Here is a 14,373-nt window from a genome sequence, read left to right as displayed (position 1 = left end):
TGTGTCTCGTAGCCGTAATACATACTAATCTATCTGGTTTTAATACACAAGTGCACACAGTTGTCAGTATACACACCATTAAAAGCTTGGCATTTGACTGTGCTATCAATGGGCACTTTTCACACACAATGCAGTGCTCACTAGGGTGAAACAGCTTCAGGAGTCCCTCTAAAACACAAACCAAAAAAAAAAAAAAAAAAAAATGTATTTTTGGAAAACTGTCTTACTGTCTACTTGTTAGATTTAATTGGCTGTGGTATTTTAAAGTTGCAGTCTGACATCCCATGCTGCAAGTATTGTATCATTTCCTGTTGGAATAAAACAGTTAAAGCTACAGCATGTAAGTTTTTTGTGATACTTTTACTAGAAATAGGCCCGTCGTTGTTTAAAGTTACATTATAAAGCAGCACTATAACATATCAAAACATATTTCGGTGTCTAGAGGTGACTTCAGTGACCCTGACTCATTAAACAGCCTGCTATAAGTGCAGAGATATTCACTGTTATCGAGCGAGGTTCGCCATTTAAACCAATCAGATGAGCTCAAGTATTCCTACCGGTATTTGCGGCTCCCTATCGATGGTCATTTTATAAGACTAATACTGGAAGAGCTGCCCAGAGGGAGAGCGGGGAGGGGGAGGACTGAGCGGAGCCCTTGGAAACGTTGCAAATGAGCTCAAAGTTCACTAAAAAAAGAGTGAGTTTAATGAATGGCACACGCTTGGCACGTCGATGCACAACTGGCTATGCGACTGGTTCCGATGCACCAACCACAAGCACAGCCGAGCGATGACTTAGGAGGGAAATACGGTAGTTTAATTCACTGGTTGACTCACCACGAGGGTACCTGTGTCTAGTCAGCATTATCCTTTCTGTAGTGGAAATAATTCCAAACAACTGAGCCTGCTTTTTCTTTTTGCAACCAGTTTTTCTTTCCATCCCTTGCTTCTTTTACATTTCTGCTATACGACTAGCGTGCTCAGGTCTCGTTTGGTTTGATAAACTGATCAGGAACGATTGCACTTGGTAGAAAATTACATGTCACTCAGTAGCAACAGACTGCGTGTATAATATGTTGCTTCAGACTGACCACTGTGCAGGTTTTGCAGAATTCCATGTTTGAGAATATTTGCCTCACTTGATTTCCTGCAATGTGACTATTGTGCATGATATAACTTGCAGCACTTTAAATATGTTGATTTACTGTGTTCTATAAAGACTGATATATAGTAGCATACACCGATGGGCTACAACACTAAGTACAATCCCATGCAGTGTCTCTGCCATGAATTCTACTTTTACAAGGTTACAATTTATCAGAATATAATATATCAGAACGGGGAATATAATATATCAGAACTGAGGTCAAAGTGGGTAGTGGAGTCATACGGGTGTGAATTATAAGAAGAAGTGGTTCTAATGTTTTGGCCACCTCGTTCATTTTAAATATGATGACTACTGGATTGCATTAAATTCGGTGTACAGGTATTTTTTTAATATAAAATAGGGACAAATAACCTTCAAAAGCACCTATTACCACGATCAGCACCTACAATAGCATCTGATGTGATAAAAGTGGTGTGTTTGTGTGCTGCAGAGGTGTTAGACATCTTTTCATCAGTGACTACGTCCATATTTTTATAGTGTTACATCAAATGCTATAAGTGCAGAAATCGAAAAGCTGTGGCGCAGTGAGCTCACCCTGTGAACTGCAGAGCAGCTGATTCTTTGGCAGCTCAGGGTTTACTTTTCCTTGTTAGCTATAGACAGCATGCTATTTGGAAGCCAATGGATCAAGCCCATATTTCCTTTCAAATACATTTACCTGTCATCTTAGATGTAAACAATGTGACTTTGAGTTTCCCCCTTCCATTAGCTCTATTGCCTCCCATGTCTCTCTGCAGCGCAATGACTCAAGTATGAGAAGTAATCAATAGACTTCTGGTTTGGGTGAATGAGTCTTAGTGCTTGGTTTGCACAGTCTTGATCAGCCTGACAATGACAGATTATACTGCTGTATCTGAGAGTAATTAAGATGGGTGTATCGTCACGCTGATAGCTCAAGAACGTTATGCCCCCAAGGCAGCCAGCGCCAACCTGTCAGACAACAGCTCTCTTCTAAGTAAACATCAAATCCTTCTTATGATTCAACCTTGAGAGGAGGTAAACACATTCTGTAAATTCTCTAAACGTTGTCTTTTGTTTGTAGCCTCACAGAAGACAACTACTACTACTACTACTTACTAACACGACAAGATGGGCAAGAATTCGTTTTAAAAAGTATAAACGTGTCTATGAGAGTGAACACATTTCCCTGCCAAATTATCTCTCAAGCAATCCACTTAGTGCAGGAGCCACACACAGTGAAGGAAGATGTGAAACAACCATTTTTCTAAAATCTGACTGCATTCCAGAAACCCATAATATGAGAGTTTCTCTTTTGTAGTCCCATGAATCAAACCGTTGTTAAGTGTCAGTGATGTTGACTTAAAGAAGGAGCTCTACATTTTGGGAAATACACTTATTTTCTTTTTTCTTTTTTTTTTTTTTTTTGCTCCGATTCACAGCAGCCGAACGATTCCACTTAGTGAAACTACAACAGCTTGTTATCTTAGCACAATGACAGGACACACGGGGTAACAACTAGAGGGGCTCTGTCCAATATCATCAACATACCACCTCCAGGCGCTTTTAAATTCAGGACATCCCACAAAAATCGCTGTTTAAAAAAAAAAGGGAAAATAATTGATTATTATCGGAAACTGAACATCTTAAAATGACAGCTTCATGGGGGGGGGTCCTATTTTTCTGCTTCTTCGGTGGATATACTGCAATATTGTTTCTCTAAGAATTATTTGTTCCTTCCAGCTGGCATCCCTGACTGTGTTTCTTAAATAAAATTAGAAAAGCATTAGAGTGCAATGGGGGGCAGTGGTGGAAAGAAAGTCAGACATTTGGAAGGTCTAGGCCATTCTAATGCCGTCCCCAAGTCGAGTTATATCCTGCTGTGTAAGGGAATAATATTTCATTCAGTCTGCATAAATGCATTTGCAAACAGCGCACCAATGACAAAGCGAGCTGATTCCAGAGGGCGGCGTTAAGCAAGAGCACTACCTGTCTGTGTGTGTGTGTGTGTGTATGAGTAAAATATAAATCTACGGACTTTCGGATGCATTTTTTTTTTTTTACTCGTATCGTAGAAAAAATATGGCATATGTGGTGCTTTGTCCTTCTATTAGCGGCGTGAGATGTATTGATTAATGCAGTGTTTGCGTTCTGTCGGTGCTCACTCGTATTTTTCTCCTCAGCAGCGCAGCACTTCCACCTGTGTGCTGCTGCTTACAGAGGACTCTAGGTACACACTGGTTATTTTATCCGATCTGCCCAAACAAACCCAGAAACAAGACTGGGGGGAGTGGGGTGATGGGGGCTTACTACTCTGCTGCTGTCTGAAACGCTCGTGCCTTTAGACTTCTGTAGAAGTGAATTGCCTAACATCAAACTGTAGTAGATACGACTGGGCCTCCCGAACCTCCTCCTCATCTTATTGTCTCCAAATGGGACCCAAACAAGGAAGCAATGGAATGATGCCTACTTGTTGGTCATTCTTCTTAGTAGACCAGACAAACACAGCTCTTTTTTTTGAGAGACTGCAGTTGCTGATTAGAGCACCAGAACCTTTTTCATTCCAACTCCAGCAGTGGATTAGTGGGAGCTCCACACCTGAATTTATTGATTAGACATTCAGTCTTCTCTCTTAGAAAGAGTCATTTCTCCTCTACATTGATCTACAGTTATTTGGTCTTAATGCCGTGAGTTCCGGTCTCTTTCTGTTGGCTGTGACCTACATGTTTTTTAAATGTTTTTTTTACATATTTGAAATGGTCAATACGTTGAAGGCTGGACCATCACCAATTGAAGATATGCTTTCCATCTTTTAGACTGTAACTATTATTCCCCTCTCTGTGTAAATGCTGTGATGGTGTGATTAAATTATCTAATATTTGTGAGACTGAGCTCATTGGTGTGTCACATATTGCATATGACACATGGATCAGTGAACAAATTATGCAGAGAGCCCCTTTGGCCCTTGAGATTTTTGGATAATGTAAGAATCATCCCCAACTTCTGCCAATCTGACATGTGAACAAATGTTGCAGGGCAGCCCTGTCTAAGCTGTTTCTATAGAACAAAACAGCAAATGCAAAGACTCTTTAATATAGGGAACTCGACAGGAAACAAATTGTTGTTGTTTTTTTTTTTTAAACATAATATAATATAGTCGATTTCACATATGAACATTGTCTGGGAATATTTTACTGATATGTTACAACGTAAGCCCCTTTCAAGCCGGCTTCACGTAGGAACTCTGGGTAATGTTGGGAGAATCTAGTGGCCTTTCAGACATGTAACTCACAGCGAGAGATCGTCCAAGTGAGAACTGTCCTCGCACGGTCTTGCCTCGTCTTGCTTGTTGTTCTTGCTTTTTTACGGTTATGTTTAGACTCTCACAGCACATGGTTAAGGTAAGAGAAAGTCTGTGATCTGATTGATTATTCACTACTGGAGCCATTTTTTTGTGGACAGTTTTTGGACATGTTTACCATAAAAAGAGACATTTTGTCTTAAACTATTCATAGAATGCTTAGAGTGCTCCACACCATGCCCCAAGTCCGCCGTGCGGTAGTGGACGGTGGACACATTAAGCAAGTGTTAATCTGAATTAAACAAATGCACAATAGCTTTGATCAGTGGATTATGGACACGGTGGATATCGTGCTCTTATAACTACACATTGGAACAAGTTTCACATTAGCAGCACCGCTGTTACTGTTTCATAAGTAGCAAATAGTCACTTTAGACTCTTTCGTTTTTCAAAGTTTGTCTACTTTTAAACAGAGCCAGAGCCTTTCTCTAACTTAAAAATAATAAATCATATTGTCCAGAAATATCACACAGATGGTAAAAAATAATAATGAACCTTTCACTCATGTTCGGTCACGTCTCAGCCTGTAGCTTGGATTAGCTTATTCGCCTATTCAGTATGACCAGTTGTCCAAAACCTATTAAAAACAAATCAGGCAGGCACATCGCTTAACTGGATCACAGATTTCTCATTTCAGAAACAGAAATGTTGTCCACACGGTGGTAACTCCACCAGAGATCTCATGCATGAGCAGACAATCACACACTGCAAGGCAATGCTGATTCAGGGCACGTGGGCACGTGGGCCAACATTCATTAAAAATATTTGAATTCAATTTAAATGTAATTTAATAGAACAGTGTATTACCTGCTAAAGCTAAAATGAAGTGGATATCGGGTTTACAGGACAACAGAACATGACTCCCACTGAACGATAGTGTTGTGCAAGTGCCGGATGTGTTTGGTAACACGTTAGACACATCAGCTTAGCATGTGATGATATGTGAATGTTGTGTTCTCATCTTGTCTCCGCTGCTCCCGAGTGGTATAAAAAATACGTTAGAGGAAAGAATTTAGCAACACAGACAAGACCAAGACATTGTGAAACAATCCAGTATCTTTCTAAAAGTCCAGTGTTTTTTTTTTTCTAGTCCCATTTCTATTACTCGGTGACAATTTTATTCCATCACGCTGCTTTAGCTGACAGTGTATTTGTCTGTCAGTCAAGACAAACAGGCCAGTTACAATATGTGACTGGCTGCTGCTTAGGTCTGAATGAGCAGATGGCCCATCACAGAATTGGCTCTGTCCTTTTTTTCCGAGTTTAAAAAAAAATATTTCACAATTTCATGGTTGTTTTTTAGTAAGTATTTATTTCATAATGTCTTTTCTTTGACTTAATATTGAACACTGTGTCTCTCCAGCAAGAGCAATCATTGAAGTACTGTACAAAAGGCTGCAGTCAAGTGTTTCAATATCTAACTGTTAAATTACTGCACTTGTTTCTTAGCGAACATTTGCAAAAAGGTGACGCGAAATGTCTTATGAAAATCTTATGTCAGGAGACAGAACAACAGTCACCACACAAAGTCAAGTAGCAATTAGCTACAGCGTCTAGCTCCACTACTGTATGAATTTTAAAGGGATCTAGCAACGCAGTGCATTGTGGTAAAATTTAGGGGAAGGTGTGAAGGTGTCACCACTTGAATCTCCTCCAATCCTAGTAAAAAAAAACAAAAAAAACAATTGCTGGCATCTGTGATGCTGAGTGCAAGAAACAGATGAGTGGTCACACTAAGGATGATGTGTGGTATCTCTCTCGGCATCTCAGCAGGAAACATATTGACTGGGAAGGCTTTTAGACATCGTTTTAAGCATCTTCATTTTTTTGAAGCGGGTTCCCGTTTGGTAAAATTTTTGTTGGAATTACAGTATGATGCAGATTACAGAGGATATCTGCCCAATGGGCAAAGTACTGTGCTTCTGCACTGCTCCACAGCCTTAATGGTGGCTTGTAATTGTTCCATCACCCATACTAATGTGCACTCTGTGTCCCATTCAAAACAAAAACATTGCATTTCCATTTATTTATTTTTTTCCCGGCGTGGACTTGATTGTCAGCATCTAAACATCGTAGCCAATAGAGTGAGGTCTGTCAGATCCAGGGAACAGAGAGAACAATGTCATATTCATGAGCAGAGACATCAGCTCTCCTCCTCATTACCACGGCACAGTCATGAATGGAAGCTTCTGTCCCTGCGATCATGAAAGGACCTGTCATCTGTCTGTTTCCCCTAATTGACTGTTTACTACATTTCAACACAGACAGATAGACACATTTTTGATCGTCCTCAGTTTGTCGTTCAGTGTGACACCACAGTACAAATCCCAACACTCAGTAATGTCTGGAGTTTTGTATTTTTATACACTTAGTACTAGTCTCAAAGCGATAGCGTGCCTACAGCAGCCCTCCAGTGACCTTGACAAAACAGTATTTACTTCAGTAACTGAACCGAATTTACTGTCAGGGATAGAGAGAGGGCTGTTTTTTTTTTTTTTTTCAACACAGGCCTCCATAACCAACTTCTTCCTGTGTAAACTGCCTGACTTGGCACGACCTCTGACTTGGCACGCCGAGGACTAACGTGAAATCTGCCTATTCACTAGGAGCTGCACCGACCCACTGCGCTCTCATCCATTTTATAAACCATCTCAAACAGACTGTGAAGTTTGATCGTGGATGCACATTCACACGCTGCCATGCTCAGACAAGGCAGGGATGGCTTTGATTTACAAGACGAGAATCGGTGTGCCTCCACACAGACGCACGGCAGCGAAATTCCAAGCAGACGCAGTAGGCAAACAACAGCCTGGAGGTGTGAGGTCCTCAGTGAAATGATAACAGCACAGCCCACATGACTTACTTTGTTAAATCTGCTACCAGTGGCTAAATGCCTCACATGCATCAGCTGCCAATTCCGTGCCAGCCCCTCCCTCTTCAGCAGTAAGATGAGCTGCCACCGCATAAAGTAGTGCCATGCATTATCTAGCAATTAGAGTGAGGCTTATTAAGCAGAGTTTAATGTAAATTTAATGAGCAATAAATTCAATTTCTTTAAATAGAAGAGTATATTATTGTTACAAATGATGTACTGTGGTGATCTCAACGTACGGGCGATGAAATATTTCACAAGCGGGCACATATCAATGGGCCATTAAGTGCAATATTAAATTCATCCTGAAACATGGCACTGTACTTTAAGTGCTATTTTATACCGATAGTTGAGAAAAGGCTACTTCAGTTTTCGACAGAAACAGTGCTGATATACACTTTAATCCATTAATGAAGCCGGAGGAAAACTGATCAGCAACAGTTCTTATAATCAATCATTATCTTAATAATTTCCTCTCTGGTTTCAGATTCTCCATTGTCACGATTTACATCTATTCTTTGTTGTATGTGATAGTAACCTGGATTTTTAAAGATTTATTTTACACCCACTGTACGTAGCAGCTAAAAATGACGCGAACGTTACCAGTACACGTAACAAGTAATAATGGTGGCGTCTACAGCTGCAGTTGAGAATGATAGTAATACTATTCCCCAGTATTTTGAACAACAAATGTTTGTAAACCCTGTCTCCTAAAACTTTGATTCCTCAACAACTAAACTGCAAACACGATTATGTTTTCCAGAGAAACGTCATTTCAACCACATTAGGTTTCCTGTTAGCATAAACAGAATATTTTGACATGTAACGTAAATGGCGAGTTGCAAATACGTTGATTTGAACGTGTCAATAAAATGTATTATCCGATCTGGCAGCAGAATATCTGATTTTTTGCTGTAATTTGCCCTCCTGCAGTACAATGTTCAGTTTGTTTAATTACAGCGTCATTAAAGCATTTTATGGTTGTGTTTACGCGGTTGTAGCAGCTGTACAGGGTCCGAGAAATATCGGGGGCTGTAGAAATATAGGAAAGTGTATCAGTCATTGTACACAAAATGTGTTAATCCCTTTTAAACAGATCCATGATCTTACTCTAACCCTGACATCCGTGGTTTTCTTGCCTGAACTTAACCAGACATACAGGACTCAGGAACCGAATTTGGGTCTTTGGCCACACATGGCAGCCACCACCCTCCCTAACCACTTCCTTGCAACTCACTTTTCCTCAATAAAAGTACTATTTGCGTCATTCACAATACGTTGCAATGGAACCTAATAAATTTGTTTGCCACAAAGACAAAATCGCATTTGCAGTTTAGTTGTATAGGGACGTAATTTTTTATGAGAAATGGTTACGCAGAGAGGAGTATGGGGTGGATGGATGGGATTGATGGATGGATCAGTAAAGCACAGGACTTTCTCACGGGAGAGCAGCATGAGAAACCACTGCTCATGCTGTTTTTGTAACCAGTCACATGACTCTTCTCAGTTAACGCCAAGGAAGCAGTGATTTTTAAGGCAAACCTCAACTTTTTTGCTGACCCCTGTTTAGTGCCTACCAAACCATTAGATTTGCACAGTGTTAATCCAGTGTTCATGGGCATTCAGGGCAAACAACAGCCGCCATTTTGGTGCCGGGTGTCAAAAATGTAATTTCAAAAGAAGCGTTGGTTGTATGAGAGGATAGGAACAAATGATCTATATAGGTTTAAAAGTTGAAGGACTTGTACTTCATCTATTTGGTGGATGATATTTCTAATTCGCTGAATTACATTTTACACATAAAATCAAGTTTTAAACTGGAAAAACTAAAGTTTTTTTTATTTCTCCCTTCGTCAGTGATAACCTTAAAACGCGGTTTACACACAGAACCGTACAGAAATGTTAAAAAATGACTCACTTTGCATAATAAATGCTTTTACTTTTGATACTTAAAAACACAATATATAGTAGACAGTCTTTGGCTCCGTGTTGCACAGTATTATTTCAGTGCTGTATTCTTACATAAAAGATTTAAATGCTTCTACCAACACTGACCCCAATTCTGTGCTCCCTCTGAATTCTTTTTCCTTTAGTACTCATCCACTGAAGTACTCATACTGTATGTTGTGGCTGCACTTCCTGGAGGCTTCAACATTGAGGACACCCGGGCAAAACACAGGGAGATTAACACTTGTACTCTAACTGAAGAAACAACAAAAGAAGAAAGAAAGCAAACGCCACCACCCTGCAATACGCAGATAGACAAGCACATACAAATGAAGGGCACACTGCAAGCAGATATCTGTTTTCAAAGCCGAGCTCCGCCATCAGCAGCCACAGTCGAACATCCTCAATCACTCACGGTGTCACATGTCAACTGGCGACCAAGAGCACAGTAACAACTGTATGTTTCTTTTTGTTTTCTCCGCGTTCTTGTCCTTCAGCAGTGCCTAGAGGCTTCATGACAGGCCTGTATCGATCCACTTCACCATCGCTCAGTCCTGACGAATGACTTTAAACTGGCATTAAGTGGGAATATGCAACCTTCTGGAATTGGACCATGTGATGTGCCACAACAGACCAAGCCCCAGGAGACGCAGGGGCCGAAAAATACTGCTAAACACATTGTTTGTCACAACACAAAGCCTCAGCATTTCATAACAGGATGCTGAGCCGTGGCAGCTCTTTAGCTCCCGCAGCAACTTTCTTTACAGTGTCTACAATCGACTGTCTCTGTCTCTCTCCCCGTGTCTGTCTGTCTTTAACACAAGTGTGTAAGGAAATACACAGTAATAGACGCCAAGTTTAAATTCCATTGTTTGTAGACTATTAACAAAGTAAAAAAAAAAAAAAAAAGCAGCCAGTACTTCACAAAACAATTGGGCCTTTTCCTGTTGCTCTCAGCAGCTGGCACCAAGACAATCAAACATATTGAAAAGCTGAGGTTAAATCAGAACTCCCTCCCTCGGGGACTTTTACCTGAACCAAAGACTGCATCACTCTCCTAATGGCTGCAACCCTGGGTGGATTGCGCTCCAAGTTATTGCGCATTCATGATGCATTATTTTATTTGACAGAGAGGTTAATTAAATTAATGTGACAAGGAGACGCGAGACAATGCTGTAAATGTCATTCAGCTGCTATTCAACACAGGCCATAATAAATTCAACAACTGTGAAATGAAAGCCTTGTAAGCAGCGAGCTGTATTAAAAAAAAAAAGAGGGGAAAAAACTGTCTAAACTGAACTACTAAGCTCATATTGGGAGCAGGTTATCAGTCTCACAACACACACACACACACACACACACACACAGAGAGAGGCTTGGATGAGTTTGTGCAGACCTGTTGATGGCAAATGCAGTACATTATGGAACCACCAATGGCAAGATCTGCAACACAAATTACACCACTGAGCACTGAGAAGTAGCTCTGCAAGTGTAAACCTGTCATCGCAACTGTTGCCATTGCCATTTTAACAACCCGGTGAGTGACTACACAACATGTCCATACTTGGGGAGGGGGAGTGAAGGGGGGGGGGTCTAACGCGGCTGCGAGTTGACATTTTAACCGCTTCTCATGCGTCAGAATTATCAGCAGATACGTTTTCGAAGAAAAACGCACACACATACACACACGCACACTGACGCATGTAACTGTGATGCAACCGCGGTGGAATAACGTGGAAATGATGTGACTTGAAGGGAGAGAACGGGGGGAAGGGGGGGGGGGGGGGGGAGGGGTGCACTGCAATGGTCGTGCACGTTTACTTGTGTTAGTTGCACACTGTAAAGCCCCAACATGGCAGATTTACATCTCCAGCCTCCTCACTACTAGGAGGGAAGAAGTGGAGGCTGCGGACTGGACACACACGCTGGAATCAGGGGCTGCAGTTGTGCGGCCAGAGGACACTGTATGAGACTAGAGCTGCAATGCGTGTTTTTCGCCAAAGCGCACCTGAAGCGCAGACTTGAGAGATTTGTAGACAGTGGGATGAGTTGGGACTGTGAAGGTTTATGCGGTATGACTAATGGATACAAGTGCGACTGAGCCGCTCTCGCCTGCTTGGAGAATCGGTCTCATTTGAAAATAAAGAGCCACGTATCGATGAGCACTGCCTCCAACTTGCCCTGGGTCTAAATACTATACAACCATTTCATGCGATTATCACTGGCGGTACTTTCTCTCTCTCTGCCCGTACAATTGTGTAGCAGTAACAGTACTTTTAACTGCAGTCCTCCGTATCCTTTGCAGTAAAACTCCTTGCAGCCTCTCAAGCAGCCATAAAATTACCAGACAAGTGCTGTGACAGTGTCGACAAACAGCGCGGATATGTTAAAGAGTCGCCAGCACCATCAGAGCAGTAGAAAGTGATGCTGAGATTTCGGTGGAAGCTGGTGCGCATCCAGCGCGCAAACGCACCACAACTTCTCTCCGGTACTCCTCAGGCTTTAGCAGTGGCAGGGATAATTCTGCATAACACACATACACACACACACATGCAGACACGCAAGACAAAACTTACCTTTGAGAAGAAACGCCGCTGAAAGCACGAAAGAGAGAGAAATAGCGAGAGATCCGCTCCCCGTGATCGCCATGTTGGACACCTGCTTGAGACTGGCGGCGCTAAATCACCTAGAGACGGCCATGGGATGAAAATGTAGACACATCAGAGGCGGAGGGAGGGCTCAAAGCAGGGAGCCAGCTATCATATTGGGCTGCATTATGTTGCAATGACATTCAGGCCTATAAAACAATACAGGGATATTACAGTGATACCTTAGGAGAAATGTCAAAACTGTATTACTGGCCGCCCAGACTGACGCACTGTAATACCCAACAGCAAAACTGAAGGACTATTACGGGGGTTTTACCGTGGGAAGCGTAAAACACCATGGAGCGCGGTTGAGGCAACTATAAACTCACCAACGAGAACCACAGACACTTTACAGGAATATTATAGTCATTTTCTTTTATGATTATAGACTGTTAGTCCATGTGGGTGAGACCAGCCTACACTCAGCCGGCTACTCTTTCGTTTTACAGCTGAAGCACAAGTAATTGTGAAACAAAACAGCATTTAGTTTATGTTTATTACACAGACGTCAGGCTGCTCTTTGTTATTCTAGCGTGTTTCTACGCTGCCCTAACTTATTATTAACAGCACGCCAATCGTGGCAATTTTCATTAATGGAATTTCAGTTAAATTATAACATATTGAGGTAAATAGTATTCACAGAGACTTTTTTAAAAAAAACAAAAACAACAAAATCGATGTGCTTTGTATAAAATAGAAAACATTGTGTGTGCTAAAAGGAGAGCTTTTTATTTTATATCCTTATAGAAATCTGTTACAATAAAGGATAAATCATTAAAGTTCGGTGAGACTCTGCTTCTTAAGCCATTCAGCTCTTTGCCTACTCAAAGAGCGCCCCCATTGTTCTGCAAATGAGTACTGCATTTTATAATTGCAGCTTAAAGTGCTGAAGAGAATGGCTTGCTCCTCCAAAACCGAGAGAAATCATATAAATTTTTCACATTTTAAACTCGAACTGGTTTAAATGGAAATTGAATACCGCAGATCGTTAATGAGTGTGACCGATCGAGCTCCCTCTTCCTTCCTGCTTTATTATATCTCATCGTGTGTCCCTCCCACCCCTCCAAGCTCATTCTCACCTGAAACATGTTACATTTGGAATATCTTATGGGAGTCACAGAGCTACAGAGGACCGTGCATGACAACATTGAATCTCATTTCCCCTTTTCATTGTGTCAAAACAGCACAAAGGCTGCTAATTGCACAATCTATTCTCTGAGACTGCGTGTCAGTCCTCATTCCATGGATGAGTAGATAGCATTTAGAACTTCACTCTAATGCTGCAGCCGTCCCTATCACTACAGATTGAATTCCACACATCAAATTTATTTCAGATGTTATTATCTGTGGCAGCTTGCCAGTTCTGCCTGCCACTCACACTATGTCTCCACAAGGTGTTTTCTCCTCACAGCACCGGCCAGGCTGCTTTATTTTCTGACAGCATAGAATTGGTGGGCATTAGACTGCAAAGTGCACCCGGTGGAGATGTGCTTAATAACTTATGGTTACACATTTTGTATTTTTTACTTTTTACATCTGTAACTCTCAGGATTTCTAATATTGTGATTTACGGCGCATCCGATGGTTTCATTTGGGTTCTCGTGCACTCACTATGCCTTTCACTCCCAACTTTTGTTTTTACTCTCTCACTCTTTTTCTCTGTCAGTGGTTCACTCCATTACTGCATGGCATTTCCTTTGCTCATGAGAATAGATGGGGTTCCTGGGTCTCTCTGAGAAGAGAAGCCCAGCGCCTCTGTCTCCCCGAGCAGGATGAATAATGGATGGGAATGGATCAGATGACTGAACTGCTTCATCTGGATCCTCTGTAGTAATGGCCAGCCATAGATTCTCTGTGCCTGTGTGTATGTATCGTGGCGTGTGATTGTATGCGTGCTCAAGGACTGGGTATTATGCAAGGGCTGACCATGCAGCTTGCAAACGGTTAAGCAGTTTATTTTGAACATCTCGCATATAAGCTAGCCACTAGCTACTGAATTCTGCCATTTAATAGGGCAGCCGTCAGCATTTTCTATTTAAATGAGTGAAGAAAGTGGTAATAAACGATTTTCACCCGGGCCTCTTTCTCTGTTAATGTTTGATTAGAAATGCAATGGTTTTAAATTAAGATTTCTTCTCCCTCTTGGTATAAAATCAATCAAATTAACGGAAATTGAATTATTTGAGATGGTAATCTATTTAGGCAAACCATTCACCATGAAAATGTTTTCCTCCTGTTGTGAAAGGAAGAATAATTGAATCAGACCCTTGTAAGTGACCCCCAATGGCTGAGCAAGAACACAGCTTATTAAAATGGAATGTAGATTTTCCCATGCTTACACCACATAAGCGAACGGGCCGAAATACGTACAATGAATATTGCCTACTATTCAAAAATGTACACATATAATTCATAATTCA

At 41.3% G+C, this 14,373-nt stretch overlaps 1 protein-coding gene across 4 annotated transcripts in view; it reads right to left on the bottom strand.

Moving 5' to 3' along the window:
- Positions 1-12,609, bottom strand: part of cadm1b (cell adhesion molecule 1b) — a 143,096-nt gene extending 130,487 nt beyond the window's left edge. For 2 of the 4 annotated variants that reach the window (XR_010914702.1, XM_067508504.1), the window contains exon 1: positions 11,882-12,609. Coding sequence is in view for 3 of the 4 variants with exons in the window: in XM_067508504.1 (XP_067364605.1) it covers positions 11,882-11,954 (73 nt within the window). In the remaining variant the exon portion in view is untranslated. The remainder of the gene's footprint in view (positions 1-11,881) is intronic. The other 2 variants (XM_067508503.1, XM_067508502.1) reach the window with 2 other exon arrangements.
- Between the last annotated feature and the right edge of the window lie 1,764 nt (positions 12,610-14,373).

This window comes from Channa argus, chromosome 6 (genome assembly GCF_033026475.1).
Source record: "Channa argus isolate prfri chromosome 6, Channa argus male v1.0, whole genome shotgun sequence".
Lineage (NCBI taxonomy): Eukaryota > Metazoa > Chordata > Actinopteri > Anabantiformes > Channidae > Channa > Channa argus.
Note: the sequence above shows the minus strand (reverse complement) of the source record. Positions and strands in the feature narration are given on the sequence as shown.